Raw genomic sequence first — 14470 nt, 5'->3', positions numbered from 1 at the left:
GCTCCAGCCCAGAGCTGCCTTTCTGCCTTCCCACACTGCCCAGAGGCCTGGAGCGGCTGGGGTGGTGCGGAATACCTGCGTCCTGCCCTGTGCTTGGTGCCTGTGTATGCAAATTAACGCAACAGCTTTGTTGGGTTAATTTGCATACTCACTTCTGATTGGCTGGTGAGTGTCGCGAAGGTATGGTCAGTTAGCATGTTACTCTTTTATTGGGTAGATGATTAAAAAAAAGCAGTGGGGAATGTTAGGGGTAGAAACATAATATTGGGGACTAGCTATTCGTTTTAAGAAATAAAATAAGAAATGTTAATCATGCTCTGTAAACCATGATTGTTTTGTTCTGATTAAAGAAAGCACATTCTAACCTGGCTGGGAATTGTACACCCTGGGAGATGGGAGCTAACATTGGAATTCAGTTCATCTTCCTTCCCAAGAACTGCCTGTCATTATGGAAATATTTACAACCTCGTGGCTGAAACAATCTAGTCTGGGAGGAACCTGCTCTTTCCAACCCCCAGTTTCTATTACTTATACTCTGGTCCCAGAGTGCGCGGAGGTGCCTGCCTTCTTGTGACTCCCCTCCCCCTGCTCCATGCCTGCATGACTTGTAACCTGTAATGATTATCCCGTGCCTACTTTTCCATGCCTGTAATTCCTACTTCCCCACATAATCTTCGTCCTTCTACCCAATATAAGCAGCTTGCTTATGGTGGGTTGAAGAGTAGATTTTTTGTGGATGACCTGCTGCTCTCCCATACTGTGAGCATTATTGGAATAATTGCTCATATATGATTCAACCCTGTCTCTGCTTAACTGGCTGAAGTAGCAACAGGCAGTCTGGACTCTTTGATTGTCCAGTTACAAAATCACTGTGCTTGAATATGGCACAGTATTTTCTAGTTATAATACTTATCTAACCATTTAATTGAGAACATTTTATCAAGCATAATATGCTCTTAAAGGAGCCCATGTTACACACTAAGAATATCAGAAAATATTCAATATGAAATACAAATATATTTAAATATACAATTATTTTTTAAATTATTCTTTGATGATGCTTTACTAGAAATGAATTATAGTCATGTAGGTTTCTGTTGCTGTTTTACTTTTATTGTTGAAGGTATTACATATGTCTTCTTTTTTTCCTCATTGTCCTCTTTTAGCCCACACCTGCCCCTGACCCCAGGCCTTCAGCACACTATTGTCTGTGTCTGTGAGTTATGTATATATGCTTACAAGTTCTTTGGTTAAAAAACAATTAAAATAAAGTAATACTAACGTGTTATGCTCTTACCCCTATTGTTCCAAAGCTTTCTGGCTTTCTTCTTATCTTTTTCTTGCACAGGTGTGTCCATATCCATTTGATCAGGTACCAAAGAGATTTGGGGCTCGGAATAACATTGAAGGGAGTAGGCAGGGTACCTCCTTCTTCAAAATAACTCATCCAAAGCTTTGTTCGAGCAAATTTCCATTCTATATCAGCATGGTCCTGAAGAGAAGAACATGATAACTGCTGACAGGTTTCTTAATTATTAATGTCAGATAAACATTACAGAGAGCCTGTAACCTGACTTGTGTAGCTCTTGGAACATTAATTACTCACGAAAACACTGCTGACTCTTGGAGATAGTCATCTAAACATTTCAGATGGTGGCTTATCCTGGTAAGAGTCACAGCTTTCTTGTAACTTTTCATCTTTCCCTCTTCCATGAAACAGACATCTAAAATAATTCCATGTTAAAGAGACTCGCAGTGATTACTTATGCCTCAAGGATGAATTGTAGGTTTCCATCAGCTCAGTTTCATTAGATTCTGGCCACAAACAGGGCTTTATGTATTATCCAAGACTTTGAACCCCTGCTTATCTGAATGTCACCCTCATGGCTGCTCATGGCTTAGCCTCCTGGTATTTCCAGGAAAAGTCTTACTTGATACATTTCCACGTGAATAATTAGTGAACACCTTTAGGGAATGGACATAAGCTCAGAGAGAAGTTCCTCTAACAAATGTAGAGTTGGGACTATGAACCTTGACATAATCCTGCCCAAATGGCACCATATAGGAGTATGACTGGTGGTTACCCACAGCCTGAGGTTATCCTTCATCGTCACTTATTTATCATTCTACTAGAGGCCCGGTGCATGAAATTTGTGCATGTGTAGCGTCCCTCGGCCTAGCCAGCGATCAGGGCCAATCTGCAGGGCAACCAGCGGGGCGATCGGGAGGGCCCCACTGGCACCTGCCTTGGCTGAACTGGGGCCTGCAGGCTGGAAGCAGCTCCTTCATCGAGAGTCTGGTCCCTGGTGGTCAGTGTACGTCATAGCTACTGGTCATTCCACCAGTCATTCCGCCATTTGATCAATTTGCATATTAGCTTTTATTATATAGGATTTTATTTATCTCCTGGGAAAACTTAGGAACATTTATGGCATTTAGTTAGAGAGCAGCCATTCTCCTCTTGAATTAGCCATAAATTGAATTAAGTAGACAATCTGGGAAGTAGGAAGTGCTAGAAACTAGGCACACATACAGTTAAATAATTCAAAATAATTCTTTTTAATCCATTACTATTATAAAAAAGAACTCAGATTTTAGAGTAGGATAATATTAGACTATACATCATTCTAATATTACTAAATTTCTGTGTGCCAATGAATGCATAGATTGTATATATCTTTCTACTATGAACAATATATATTTTAGTCTAGGCACTGGATAAATTGTATTTTCAATAGGAATCACTATATTTAGAAAAATGCATGGCCTCCATGGTTGCTTAGCAAATGTCTGATTGGAGGCTTCAATCATTAGATGGAAGCACAGAAGCTACAGTTTCCCACCCATTTTCTCTCCTGTTCCTCTCTAGTTCCCTCTTGTTTACTTTCTTTCTAAACAAGCTTACAGATTCTAACTTAATGAAGAAAAGTATATTTGTTTGCTGCAGTTATGGAGAATGAGATTCAGTAGAATCAGCTTAAGATAATAAAAAGGTAGTCACCTAAAGTATTGGTTTAGCCTGGTCAATGTGGCTCAGTGATGAGCATCGACCCATGGACCAAGAGGTCACCAGTTCAATTCCTGGCCAGGGCACATGCCCCAGTTGTGGGCTCAATTCCCAGTAGGGATCGTGCAAGAGGCAGCTGATCAGTCATTTATGTTTCTATTCCTCTCCCTTCCTCCCTTCAATAAAAACATATTTTAAAAATAAATAAATAAATAAATAAATAAATAAATAAATAAATAAGTGATAAAGTATTGTCCTATGAGTAGCTTCTGATCCTCCTGATTCTCAAGGAGTCATATATTAAGTGTTATCTTGATTTCATTATTCTATTTTACTACTAAACAAAGCCTGTGATTCTGAAAGAGTCTAAACAAAGTTTCCAGCGGTTAGAAAAACTGGAACAGTTGATAGATATGTATTTATTGCCATTTTATTGTTCATATTATTGATCATCATCTTCTTCAAGAAGACCCTTCAACCTTTCATACAATACTGGTTTGGTGGTGATGAACTTCTTTAGCTTTTTCTTGTTTGGGAAACTATGTATATGTCCATCAATTTAAATGATAGATTTGCAGGATAGAGTAATCTTGGTTGTAGGCCCTTTCTTTTATCACTTTGAATATTAGTTGCCACTCCCTTCTGGCCTGAAAAGTTTCTTTTGAGAAATCAGCTGAAAGTCTTATGGGGCTTACTTATAGGTAACTGTTTTCTCTTGCTGCTTTAGGATTCTACCTTTATCTTTAACTTTTTGCATTTTAATTACAGTGTGTCTTGGTGTGGGCTTCTTTAGGTTCATCTTGTTTGAGACTCTCTGCACTTCCTGGATTTATATGTATGTTTTCTTCTCCAAGTTAAGGAAGTTTTCTGTCATTCAAATAGGTTTTCAATTTCTTGCTCTCATTCTTCTCCTTCCACTCCCCCATGATGTGAATATCAGTACACTTAAAGTTGTCCCAATGGCAATAAATGCATATCTATCAACAATTTAATCTACAAACAAAATGAATAAGCAGAACAGAAACAGACTCATAGATACCGCAAAATTTTTGTTGGTTGCTAGATGGGAGGGTGTGAGGGACTGGGCAAAAAAGGTTAAGGGATTAAGATGTACAAATTAGTTGTTACAGAGTAGCCATGGGGATGCAAAGTACAGCATAGGGAATATAGTCAATAATACTTTAATAACGAGGTGTGGTGCTGAATGAGTATGGGATTTATTAGGATGATCACTTATTAAATTATGTAATGTCTTGTCACTGGGGTGTATACCTGCAACTAATTTAATGATACATGTAAACTGTAAATGAAAAAGAAAGACTGGAACTGAACTATGATGATGACTAAAAATCACCTTCTGCTACCCATCTTCTAACTTAGTCAATATTTAAAGCTTCACTTAGCTAGCTATTTGCTCTCATAGGAAGCCTGCCCCAACCACTATCAATCTCAGCTACCTCCCACCCCAGCATGTACGGTCCTTCTCTTCTGTACTTTCATCATATTAGCAAATCCTTTTTCTCAATATTGAAATCATTTACTTATTTTATCCCTACTACATCACATTTTTCTTGAGGGCAGAGACTTCCTTATTCTGTGTATCCCTAAAAGCAAGCATATACTTGGCATATATTAGATGCACAATAAATATTTGTTTAAAGAATACATGAGTGAATGAGAAACAGGCTTTAGATATGGACTGAATGATTGCTTTTGCCTTTTAACCATTAAACTTTACTCTTTTTTAAATACTTTATCCTAAAGCTCTGAGTTAGGACTAGCAGGACAAAAGAAAAGCCCTCAGGGTAAATTCTGGTATTTTAGGACAGGAGGAAATAAAATACTTGGCATGTTCATGCTCCAAGGAGGCATCATATGCAGGATCCTGGGAAGGACACCTGGTTCAGCTTCTGAGGGCCTGGTCTCCTCTCAAGTAGTTTTAGTATTTGGGTTAAACAAAAATAGAGATTTGAAGCTTATTCTCATCTCTGTAAGAATTAATACTCCGTACAAAGCAGCAAAAAGAAAATGTCATACTATTCTTGAATAGTGTTCTCTTCATAAACTTTATACACAATACATGTTTTATAGAATCCAAATTGTATATACAATTTTATATACAATTTGTCTATGGCTTTATATTTAGAGGCTTCCTAATGTTTTTGAAGGGGTAGTTTGGAAAATAGAATTCACATTAGGGAAATGTGTTGACTAGAAGAATACAGAAGTTCTGATACAAATATATAGGGAGTATCTAAAAATTTTCAGATTTGCAAGATGCTTAAATGAAGCTCCACAAATTTAGCTATTAACATGTAAATTCCAGGACCTAGGTATATCCAGATGGGAATATGTTAGACTGTGAATCAGTAAATGAAAGTATTTTTCTTATATTTATGCAGTTTTTCATCTGTGACAGGTTTAAGTAAAATTCAGAATGTTGCCTCTCAAAAAATAATGACATTTCAGAGTTTTAGCAATAGATTCCAAAATGCAATATAATTGTAGTTATTTATGGAAAAACTGAGAAGCCTATAATTATCCTTATAAAATGATACTTGTCTAAAGTCTAAATGTTAAAGACTTAAAACATATTTCATTCCAGCATTATTTACTTTATTATGATTGTGATTGGCTATAGATATACATCACTAACATGTAAGCTCTAGGGGATAAAATGCTTTATGTTCTTTGTTCGTTGCTGTATTTCTAGTTCCTAGAACAGTACCTGACAGCAGAATAAGTATTCAATAAGAATTTGTAGAATGAATGAATAAATAAGTTAAATTGTTTGGGTTCCAGATTCAATATACAATATACAATATTGAATATACAATGTATGCAGAATATACAATATTCTGCTACAGAATTCAGGCTTACACTTATATTGCTTTTGCTTGGCTTTAAGAAACTAAAAATCCTGTGACTTTTTCCCCTCAGATTCTCCTGTGGACTATTTTTTGTATCTTGCCAAGCTGGCCTGAGTTTTCTTATATCAAGATTGTAGGTTAAATGAAAAGACACAATGCAAAGTCTAAAGGGCACTTACCTGTTGCTTGCCATAGCTTATGACTATCTGAAAGGATAAATCTAGTTTATTTTATAATCATGTGTAAAACACTAAATTAGTATCTAGTTAAATATGATGAATACTGCTTAGAAACTTCAAATTAACCATTTATATTATACTTTTGTCTTCTCAATAGCCAATTCCAGACCTTATTTACAATGATGATAGAATGGAGTATACCTAGGAACAATGCATTCTAGGGTAAAATATTGTATTAAAATAAAATTATTCAACTTACAGCAATAAGTTGGTAAGAATTATTCATCATAGCTATTAACATGTTGAGTAGGACAACCAGAGAGATGACATTGTATGTCCCAAACATGGTGGCACCAACAAACTCAGTGAATTCATGCTTTGCTTTAACATTGGTCACGTATAAATTGATGAGCCCAAATATTGACCAAAACAGGGACTGGAGTGTCTCAAATAACCTGGAATAAAGATAAAATGAACTAATAACTATGTTAATAGAACCAGTATACAAAGACATAACAGTAAAACTGGAATACTATTATGTACATAAAATTAATTTAAAAATACATGTCCTCCACTGGGTATCTATACAAAAAATTTGAAAACATTTAATCACAAAATATATGTATCCCTATGTTCATTGTAGCATTATTTATGGTGGCCAAGATATGGAAACACAGAAGGGTCATTTGGTAGATGATTGGAAAAAGAACATATGATATGATATACATATATATATATATATATATATATATATATATATATATATATATATATACTAGAGGCCCAGCCTGGCCTATGCCCTCTCACAATCACCCCAAAGAGGTAGGCCCTGCCTACCTGGACAAGGCTCTGCAATGGATCACCCCTGCAGAGGGAGGCCCAGGTTACCCGCCTCAGTGCAGCCAGCTGGGTAGCCTGGGCCTCCCTCTGCAGGGGTGATCGATTGTGCCCTGCAGAGGGAGGCCCCTCCCACCCATCACAGCCCACTGGCCAGTGGCCTAGGCCTTTCTCTGCAGGGCGATCATGGGGCGATGGCCAGGCCCGACCAATCGCATTGCACCCACCTTGGCTGGCCTGGTGCCAGTGCGTGTCATAGTGTCGTTGTCTGGAAGGTTGTCAGGATGGTCTTTCTGCTATTTGGTCATTTGGTCAATTTGCATATTGCTTTTATTATTATAGATATTATGAAATACTACTCAGTCATAAGAAAAGATGAAATACTGCTATTTGCAACAAGATTGATCTTCAGAATATCATACTAAGCAAAATAAGTCAGTCAGAAAAAATCAAGAACCATCTTACCTAATAATAGACAAACATGCTAATTGACTGGACCTTCGTGATGCCCACCAGCCAATCAGGAGTGAGTATGCAAATTAACACAACAAATATGGCGGATTAATTTGCATATATGGCCACCAAGCACCCTGGGGCCTCTGAGCAGCGTAGGAAGGCAGAAAGGTGGCTCCGGGCCGGAGCGGAAAGGTGGCTCCAGCCAGAGCGAAAGCGGTGCTAGCAGCCAGGGAAAGGAAGGCCCATTCTGGCACGAATCTTCGTGCATCGGGCTTCTAGTATGATATAAAACTGAAAGCAACAAATGAACAAACAAGCAAAACAAACAAAAGTCATAAACACAGATAACAGTATGGTGGTTACTAGAACGATAAGGGGGTAGTAAAGGCTAAAGGTGGTCAAATATGTGGTGGTGGAAGATTTGACTTTGGGTGGAGGGCACACAATGCAATATACAGATTATGTATCATAGAAATGTACATTTAAAATTCTATATAATTTTATTAACAAATATCACACCAATAAATTTAATTAAAAAGAAAAATAAATAAATGAATGAATGACAAAAGAAAAAGTACAGGTCAGTAGTAAAATAAAATTTAGGGTAATTATAAAATTAAACTTAATAAAAAGAATTTAAAAATTGTTTTAATAATACTAGTATGAATGGTGTACTTGATTTTTCTAAGAGCTTTGAAAGCTATATTTAGTTTTCTAGGTCAAAGATGAAAAATCTGACCCACAATCTGTTTTTGTATGACTGCTGAGTTAAAAATGAGTTTTGCTTTTGCAAATAGTTGGAAAAAACATAGAAAGAAGAGTGATATTTTATGACACATGAAATTGAATGAATTCACAATTTAATGTCCATAAAAAGAGTTTTTTTTAGAGTTTATTTTTATTTTTTAAAATCTTTATTGTTGAAAGTATATATATATATATATATATATATATATATATATATATATATATATATGTATGTCCCCTTTTTTCTCCCATTGAACCCTTATTGCTCACCCCTGCCCCAGGCCACCTATTGTCTGTGTCCATGGGTTTGGTTGATCTCTTCCCCACCCCCTCTTCCCTCCCACCCTGCCCCTGACCCACACCAACCTTCTTTCTGGGATTCCACAGTTTGTTCCATGCTTCTATGTTTCTGGATCTATTTTGTTTAACAGTTCATTTTGTTCATTAGATTCCACATATGAGTGTGAAAATGTGATACTTGTCTTTCTCTGACTGGCTTATTTCACTTAGGATAATACTCTCCAGGTGCCTCCATGCTGTCTCAAAGGGTAAGAGATTCTTCTTTCTACTGCTGCATAGTATTCCATGGTATAAATGTACCACTGCTTTTTTACCCACTCATCTACCGCTGGGCACTTGGGCTGTTTCCAGATCTTAGCTATGAACATAGGGTTACGTACATTCTTTCTGATCAGTGTTTTGGGTTTCTTAGGATATATTCTTAGAAGTGGAATCACTGGATCAAATGGTAGTTCCATATTTAATTTTTTTGAGGAAACTTCATACTGCATGAACAAAGTTTTATTGAAACACAACCATAGTCATTTATTTATGCATTACCTATTATTTATTTTGTATTACAATGGCAGAGGTAACTGTAACAGAAAACATATGGCCCACAAAAGCCGAAAATATTTACTATGTGTCTTTTCCATAGAAAGTTTGTCCCATCTTAGGGCAATTAGTAATAGTTAACAAATAATTGACCTTCAAGCCTAGTCTTTGAAAAATGTCATTTCTTTTACCTGACTTTGCTTTTAGTTGTAAGAAGATTAAGAATAAATTTATCAGCTGGTCTGCATGGCACAGTGGTTGAGCAGAAACCTATGAACCAGAAAGTCATTGTTCAATTCCCAGTCAGGGCATATGCCCAGGGTGTGGCTTGGTCTCTGGTAGGGGCCATGCGGCAGGTGGCTGATTAATGATTCTCATCATTGATGTTTCTATATCTCTCTCTCCCTCCCTATCTGAAATCAATAAAAATGTATTTAAAAAAAATAAAGTTACCAATATTAATTTCCACATTGGCTATTTAAATTGCACATAATGAATGCTATAAGATAGCATAGTGTCTAAGAATGCTGAGATAATAAAATTTGTTATTTTTTTAATATCTCAGGGAACACTTACTCCTGTCAATGAATGAATTAGGTGATTTAATTAAAAGTTAAGTTTCTTTCACTTACTGCAAGAAATGGAATAAGAGGAAGAATGTCTGAACTTAATGAAGAATTGTTTGTTTCAAGAGGACCATTTTAATAGCTTAATATAATGCCGTAAAAAAAAAAAAGTCTTATACTCTTTGATAAATGGTTACAATAAGACGTTACTTAAATTATATTGTAAAAATAAAAACAAAAAATATCTCATACATAACAAGTAGTTAGGATTTCAATCTTTAGTGAGATTGGCATTAGTTTGGAATCATAATGTAGCACCAAGTCAATAATGTTTTCTGGCAGCTCCCAGCCCCAGTGACATTACTCCATGTGTACCCTTTCACACAAGGGTGGTGTTTATGTAGGTCTCTGACCCTCCCCACCCAAAGCCACATGGATTAGATTGGTCAAGATCAAATGACCTAAGCAGGGACATGGCCTAATGTGAAGATGAGCCTAAACAATTAGATTTGTTCTGTAAAAGAGTTTATCTGAGAAATATCAAGAGAATGTGGTAGTTGTCAAAGTGACTGAAATGGCAGCAGTTATGATCTAGGGTCAGGATCACTGGACTTATGAGAAGTCAAAAGTTTGAGACAGCACAAACTAAGAAGCAGAGAACTGAGGATGAAAAAGCTGGTAACATCAAAGAGAATACACATGGACTAGCTAAATCATGTTAATGTTGGTTCTCATAGTAAAAAAGTCCTGTGGTCCAGCACTATGTCAACTTCTGCTTTTCCCAAAGCCAGGTTTTGCTCTAAGTTTGCTCAGAGGATCAAAGGACTGTAATTCTATGTATCATTGTTATAACAAAACTCCTGTTACTTGAAACAATTCATGAGTTACTGGTCTGTATAACCAGAAGAATCTAACTAAGGTGCCTTAATTAGAGTTCAGGACTTCTTTTCTCAAATTGATTGCTTTTTTAAAAAAGTAAAGTATTTTATATTTTTAATTGTATAATTACATTTTAATCATGGGATGTGAAATTTAATTATGTGTCTATTGGTGTATTTTGCTAGAGCTGTTTAACAATGGGGAGGAGGAGGAACAACTTTTGAGGGAGAAACTCTGATGAATTTTCTTTGATTAGGTTTACATTTTTAGGAGATATACATGGAGAGGTAGCTAATAGACAGTTGGGCCTACAAATCTTGGGGATCTGTGCTAGTGACATGAATATAGAAATCATCTCAAAGGCATTGGGCCAAATCTATAATCATAGCTGAGTTTTCACAGAGATATTGCAATAGGATTTGAGGATAGTTACTAAGGCAGACCACTTTTGGGGGTTGGGGCAGCTGGGGAGAGGTCAATGGGAAGAAAAGGAGACTTATGTAATACTTTAAACAATAAAGAATTTAAATTAAAAATAAATAAATAAAAGCAATAGTTGAAATATAATTATCAGAAGAAAATGAAAAAGACTAAAGTAAGAGATGAACTATAAAAGCAGATAACATATTTATAAAGGACAAGATTTCAAAAGTGAAGGTGTTACTAATAAAAATGTTGAATATAAACTATAATTGAAAAAATTAAAATAATGTTAAAACATGAAAGTGTTAAACAGGGTCAAATGATTCAGACATTTTGAAGATAATATAAAGAAATAAAATCCATTGATAGTGGTGATATGAAGGCTCTAGATATTTTCTAGAGTAGTTCTGATGGAGTTGTGGAAGCAACAGCCAAATTGCAATTGGGTGAAGAATGAATAAGAAGCAAGAAAACCAGATATCATGTTCAGGCTTTATTTTAGGGTTGTTTGGATGAAAGAAAGAAGAGAGACAGGAGTGGTAACTAATGAGAAACACAAGGTTCTAAAGTTTCAGCATCCATATTTACCCTGAGTGAAAGGAGTAAAAGAGAGTAACCATTTGAGATATAGGTGAGAGATAAACTGTACTACTACCACTAATGATAAAAAGAAGTAGAGTAGCTAATATTTTATCATATTATATGACAGCTGCTGTATTCAGGTACTTTACATGAATTATTATGTTTCTTTAAATCCTCACATGGAATAAAATCTCTGAAAGAGTGGTTAGTATAAGAAAGTTTGAAAAAAAATTTTAATAATCCTCACCCGACGATATTTTGCCATTGATTTTTAGAGAGAGTGGAAGGATGGGGAGAGACAGAATGAGAGAAACATCTATGTGAGAGAAACATATTGATTGGTTACCTCCACATGTGCCCTTAACCAGAATCGAACTTGGGACCCTTCAGGCCAACACTTTATTCACTGAGCCAAATTGGCTAGGGTGAAAGCTTAATATTTATAGCAGTTATATAACTATGAAAAGAAAACTGAAGACAACAAAAGCACAGAAATAAGATGTATAGCAGGAGCCCTGAGGGCATTACTAGTTATCCACTCACAGTGATTGATACCCATTTAGCCAAACAGGGTCATTAAGGGATAAGTGATGCATGCCTGCCTAGTACATCCTATTTATTCTAGTATATTAAAAAATGAGAAGTTGTGATTATATTTTTTTGCTTTTGAATAACTTTGAACAAAAATAATTTGTTCCTTGAAAGTTTACCTTGGAAAAATTTCAGGTAGAACACTTGATTTATTTAGGTTGAATGATTTGGGTCTACAATATTTGAGGTATGCAATTATCTTTTGTTTTTTATTATAACAGAGGAAACCATCAGTATGGACACAGTAAAATAATACATAATTCAAAAATTCAATACAGTTGCTTTTAAAATACAATTTATATTAGGTATCTTACATCAGAATTTTCTAGCCATACATTCTTGGATGGAGATTTACATTGGTTAATAATATTTAATCATTTACCATGAAGCTACTAATAGGGTAAAGGGATTCCTGGAAATCTTAGGGAACATAAATTAGGATGGGGTTAAGTATAATTCTGTTGGCTGCAGATGAATCAGATTTCTGAGAAGGGGTTGGGGTCTTGGAACCAGAGCTGTTCCCTGAATTTAAAAAAGACATGGGAGTTTACTCACTTCCAGGTGCTGTATAGAAGTTCATTCTGGACGACAAAGCATGGAATCAGAAGGATATAGCAACAAATATAGATGGAGTGGTCTTAGCAAGCAGTTTGCATTAGGGCATGCAGTACAAAGTAGCAAAGGAGTTGTGCAAGACACAGCGTGCATAAGAGCTCTCCATCAGAAATCCAGCAGTCCAGGAAGCAGACAGACAATATACAGGAAGCTTGTTGGAGGTAGAATTCTAGGGGAAGGTGGTAGGATCTGGCCATTGTAAATCCCTGGACCTAGTTGCTAGGGGCAAATCCCAAGACAAGGATCACAAATGAGTGGGGAAAGATAGGTTCAGGTATCAAAACTGAGACACAGTCCAAAACCATGTTAGTCATAAGGATGTTGTTGCAAGGGATTCATTGAACCTGCCCTGTCCAGAGTCAGAAAAGAATATAAGGAAGACAACAAAGCCAAGTAAGCTGTTCAGCTGAAGAAATGCTGCTTATGCCCAGAAGAGGCTGGGAGCAGGGGTTCACAAGGCAAGGAGAGGCTGGAATGACTTTTTATTTGTGATTCATGGTTTGTAGCAAATCTATTTATGAAAATATTTAAAGCAACTAAGGCAGCACTTAAAATTTTATGTGCAAATAATCAGATCTTGATTAAAATGGAGTTTTAGTACTGGAATCAAAGATAAAACAGACAGAATTTAATCAACAATTTTTTAACCATAAGTGACTTAGTTCATGTGAAGTTACTAATTTCCTTATACTTGAAAAATTACTGTACTCTCTTATATTACATAAAATTCTGTAATGGCCCATAAATAGGGTCTGACTTTTAAAACTCAACTGCAAAAGACCATGTATTCACATATGGTTACTGTGTAGATGAAAATTACCCAACTTCTCCATTAATCTGCTAATTAACTGTTTACCAGAGTGGGAAGGAAATGGACAGATATGTAGAGGTGTATTCTGTGAGGACTATGTGAACATCAAACATAGTGATCATGAACCTGTGCTGTCCAGCAAATCTGATTTTAAGATATAGATGGTGATACTACACAAGGCCTATTGCTTCTCAGGTGGAAGGGCACAGAAAGTTTTGTGTGCATAATACGGTTTGGATTATTTCTATATGCTTAGATTTTCATATGGAAAACTAGAGAATCAAAGAGATATGTGAAAGGACTTTAACATCTGGAAAACACCTGAAAAAGAACTGAAAAGCACTTGGATTTTCTTATATGATTGCTTTTACATGTATACATTCTATTTTTTAATGGGTGTGTAAGCTATTAATAGGACACAGATTTCCATTTTATTCCACATTTTATTTATGTATTTATTTACTTATTTTTAATTATATTTTTATTGATTTTAGAGAGGAAGGGAGAGGGAGAAAGAGAGAAACATCAATGATGAGAGAGAATCATTGACCGGCGGCCTCCTGCATGCCTCACACTGGGGATTAAGCCCACAACCCGGGCATGTGCCATGACCGGGAATTGAGCTGTATCCTCCTGGTTCATAGGTCAACACTCAACCACTGAGCCAATCTGGTGGGCTTATTTCACATTTTAAAAGCGTATACATGGACCTTGAGAATATTATGCTAAACAAAATAAGTCAGTCAGAAAAAGCTAAGGACCATATGATTTCACCCATATGTGGGATATAAAACTGAAATTCATAAACACAGACAACAGTAAGGTAGTGAAGGGGGTGTGGAGGTAGTAATAGGTAAAGGAGGCCAAATATATGGTGATGGAAAATGACTGACTGTGGGCACAAGTACAGATTATGTATCACAGAAATGTATACTTGAAACCTATATAATCCTTTTAACCAATGTCACCCCAATACATTTAATAATTCAAAAAAATTATATAGAGGTGTCTTTAATGAGGTCATTTTGAAAGAAATTACCATTTTACTAAAACTTAGCTAAAGAACATATATT

The 14470-nt window shown here is 36.0% G+C and overlaps 1 protein-coding gene across 1 annotated transcript in view; it reads right to left on the bottom strand.

Moving 5' to 3' along the window:
- The window catches only part of TRPC4 (transient receptor potential cation channel subfamily C member 4), a 497078-nt gene that overhangs the window by 51537 nt on the left and 431071 nt on the right, over positions 1 to 14470 (bottom strand). The window contains exons 7-8 of the mRNA XM_080659641.1: positions 6316 to 6511; positions 1298 to 1492 (exon numbers count right to left, since the gene is read on the bottom strand). Of these exons, the coding sequence (XP_080515767.1) occupies positions 1298 to 1492; positions 6316 to 6511 (391 nt within the window). The remainder of the gene's footprint in view (positions 1 to 1297; positions 1493 to 6315; positions 6512 to 14470) is intronic.

The sequence above is a fragment of the Plecotus auritus genome (genome assembly GCF_963455305.1).
Source record: "Plecotus auritus genome assembly, chromosome: 3".
Taxonomy (NCBI): Eukaryota; Metazoa; Chordata; class Mammalia; order Chiroptera; family Vespertilionidae; genus Plecotus; species Plecotus auritus.
This window is presented reverse-complemented; position numbering and strand designations above follow the sequence as displayed.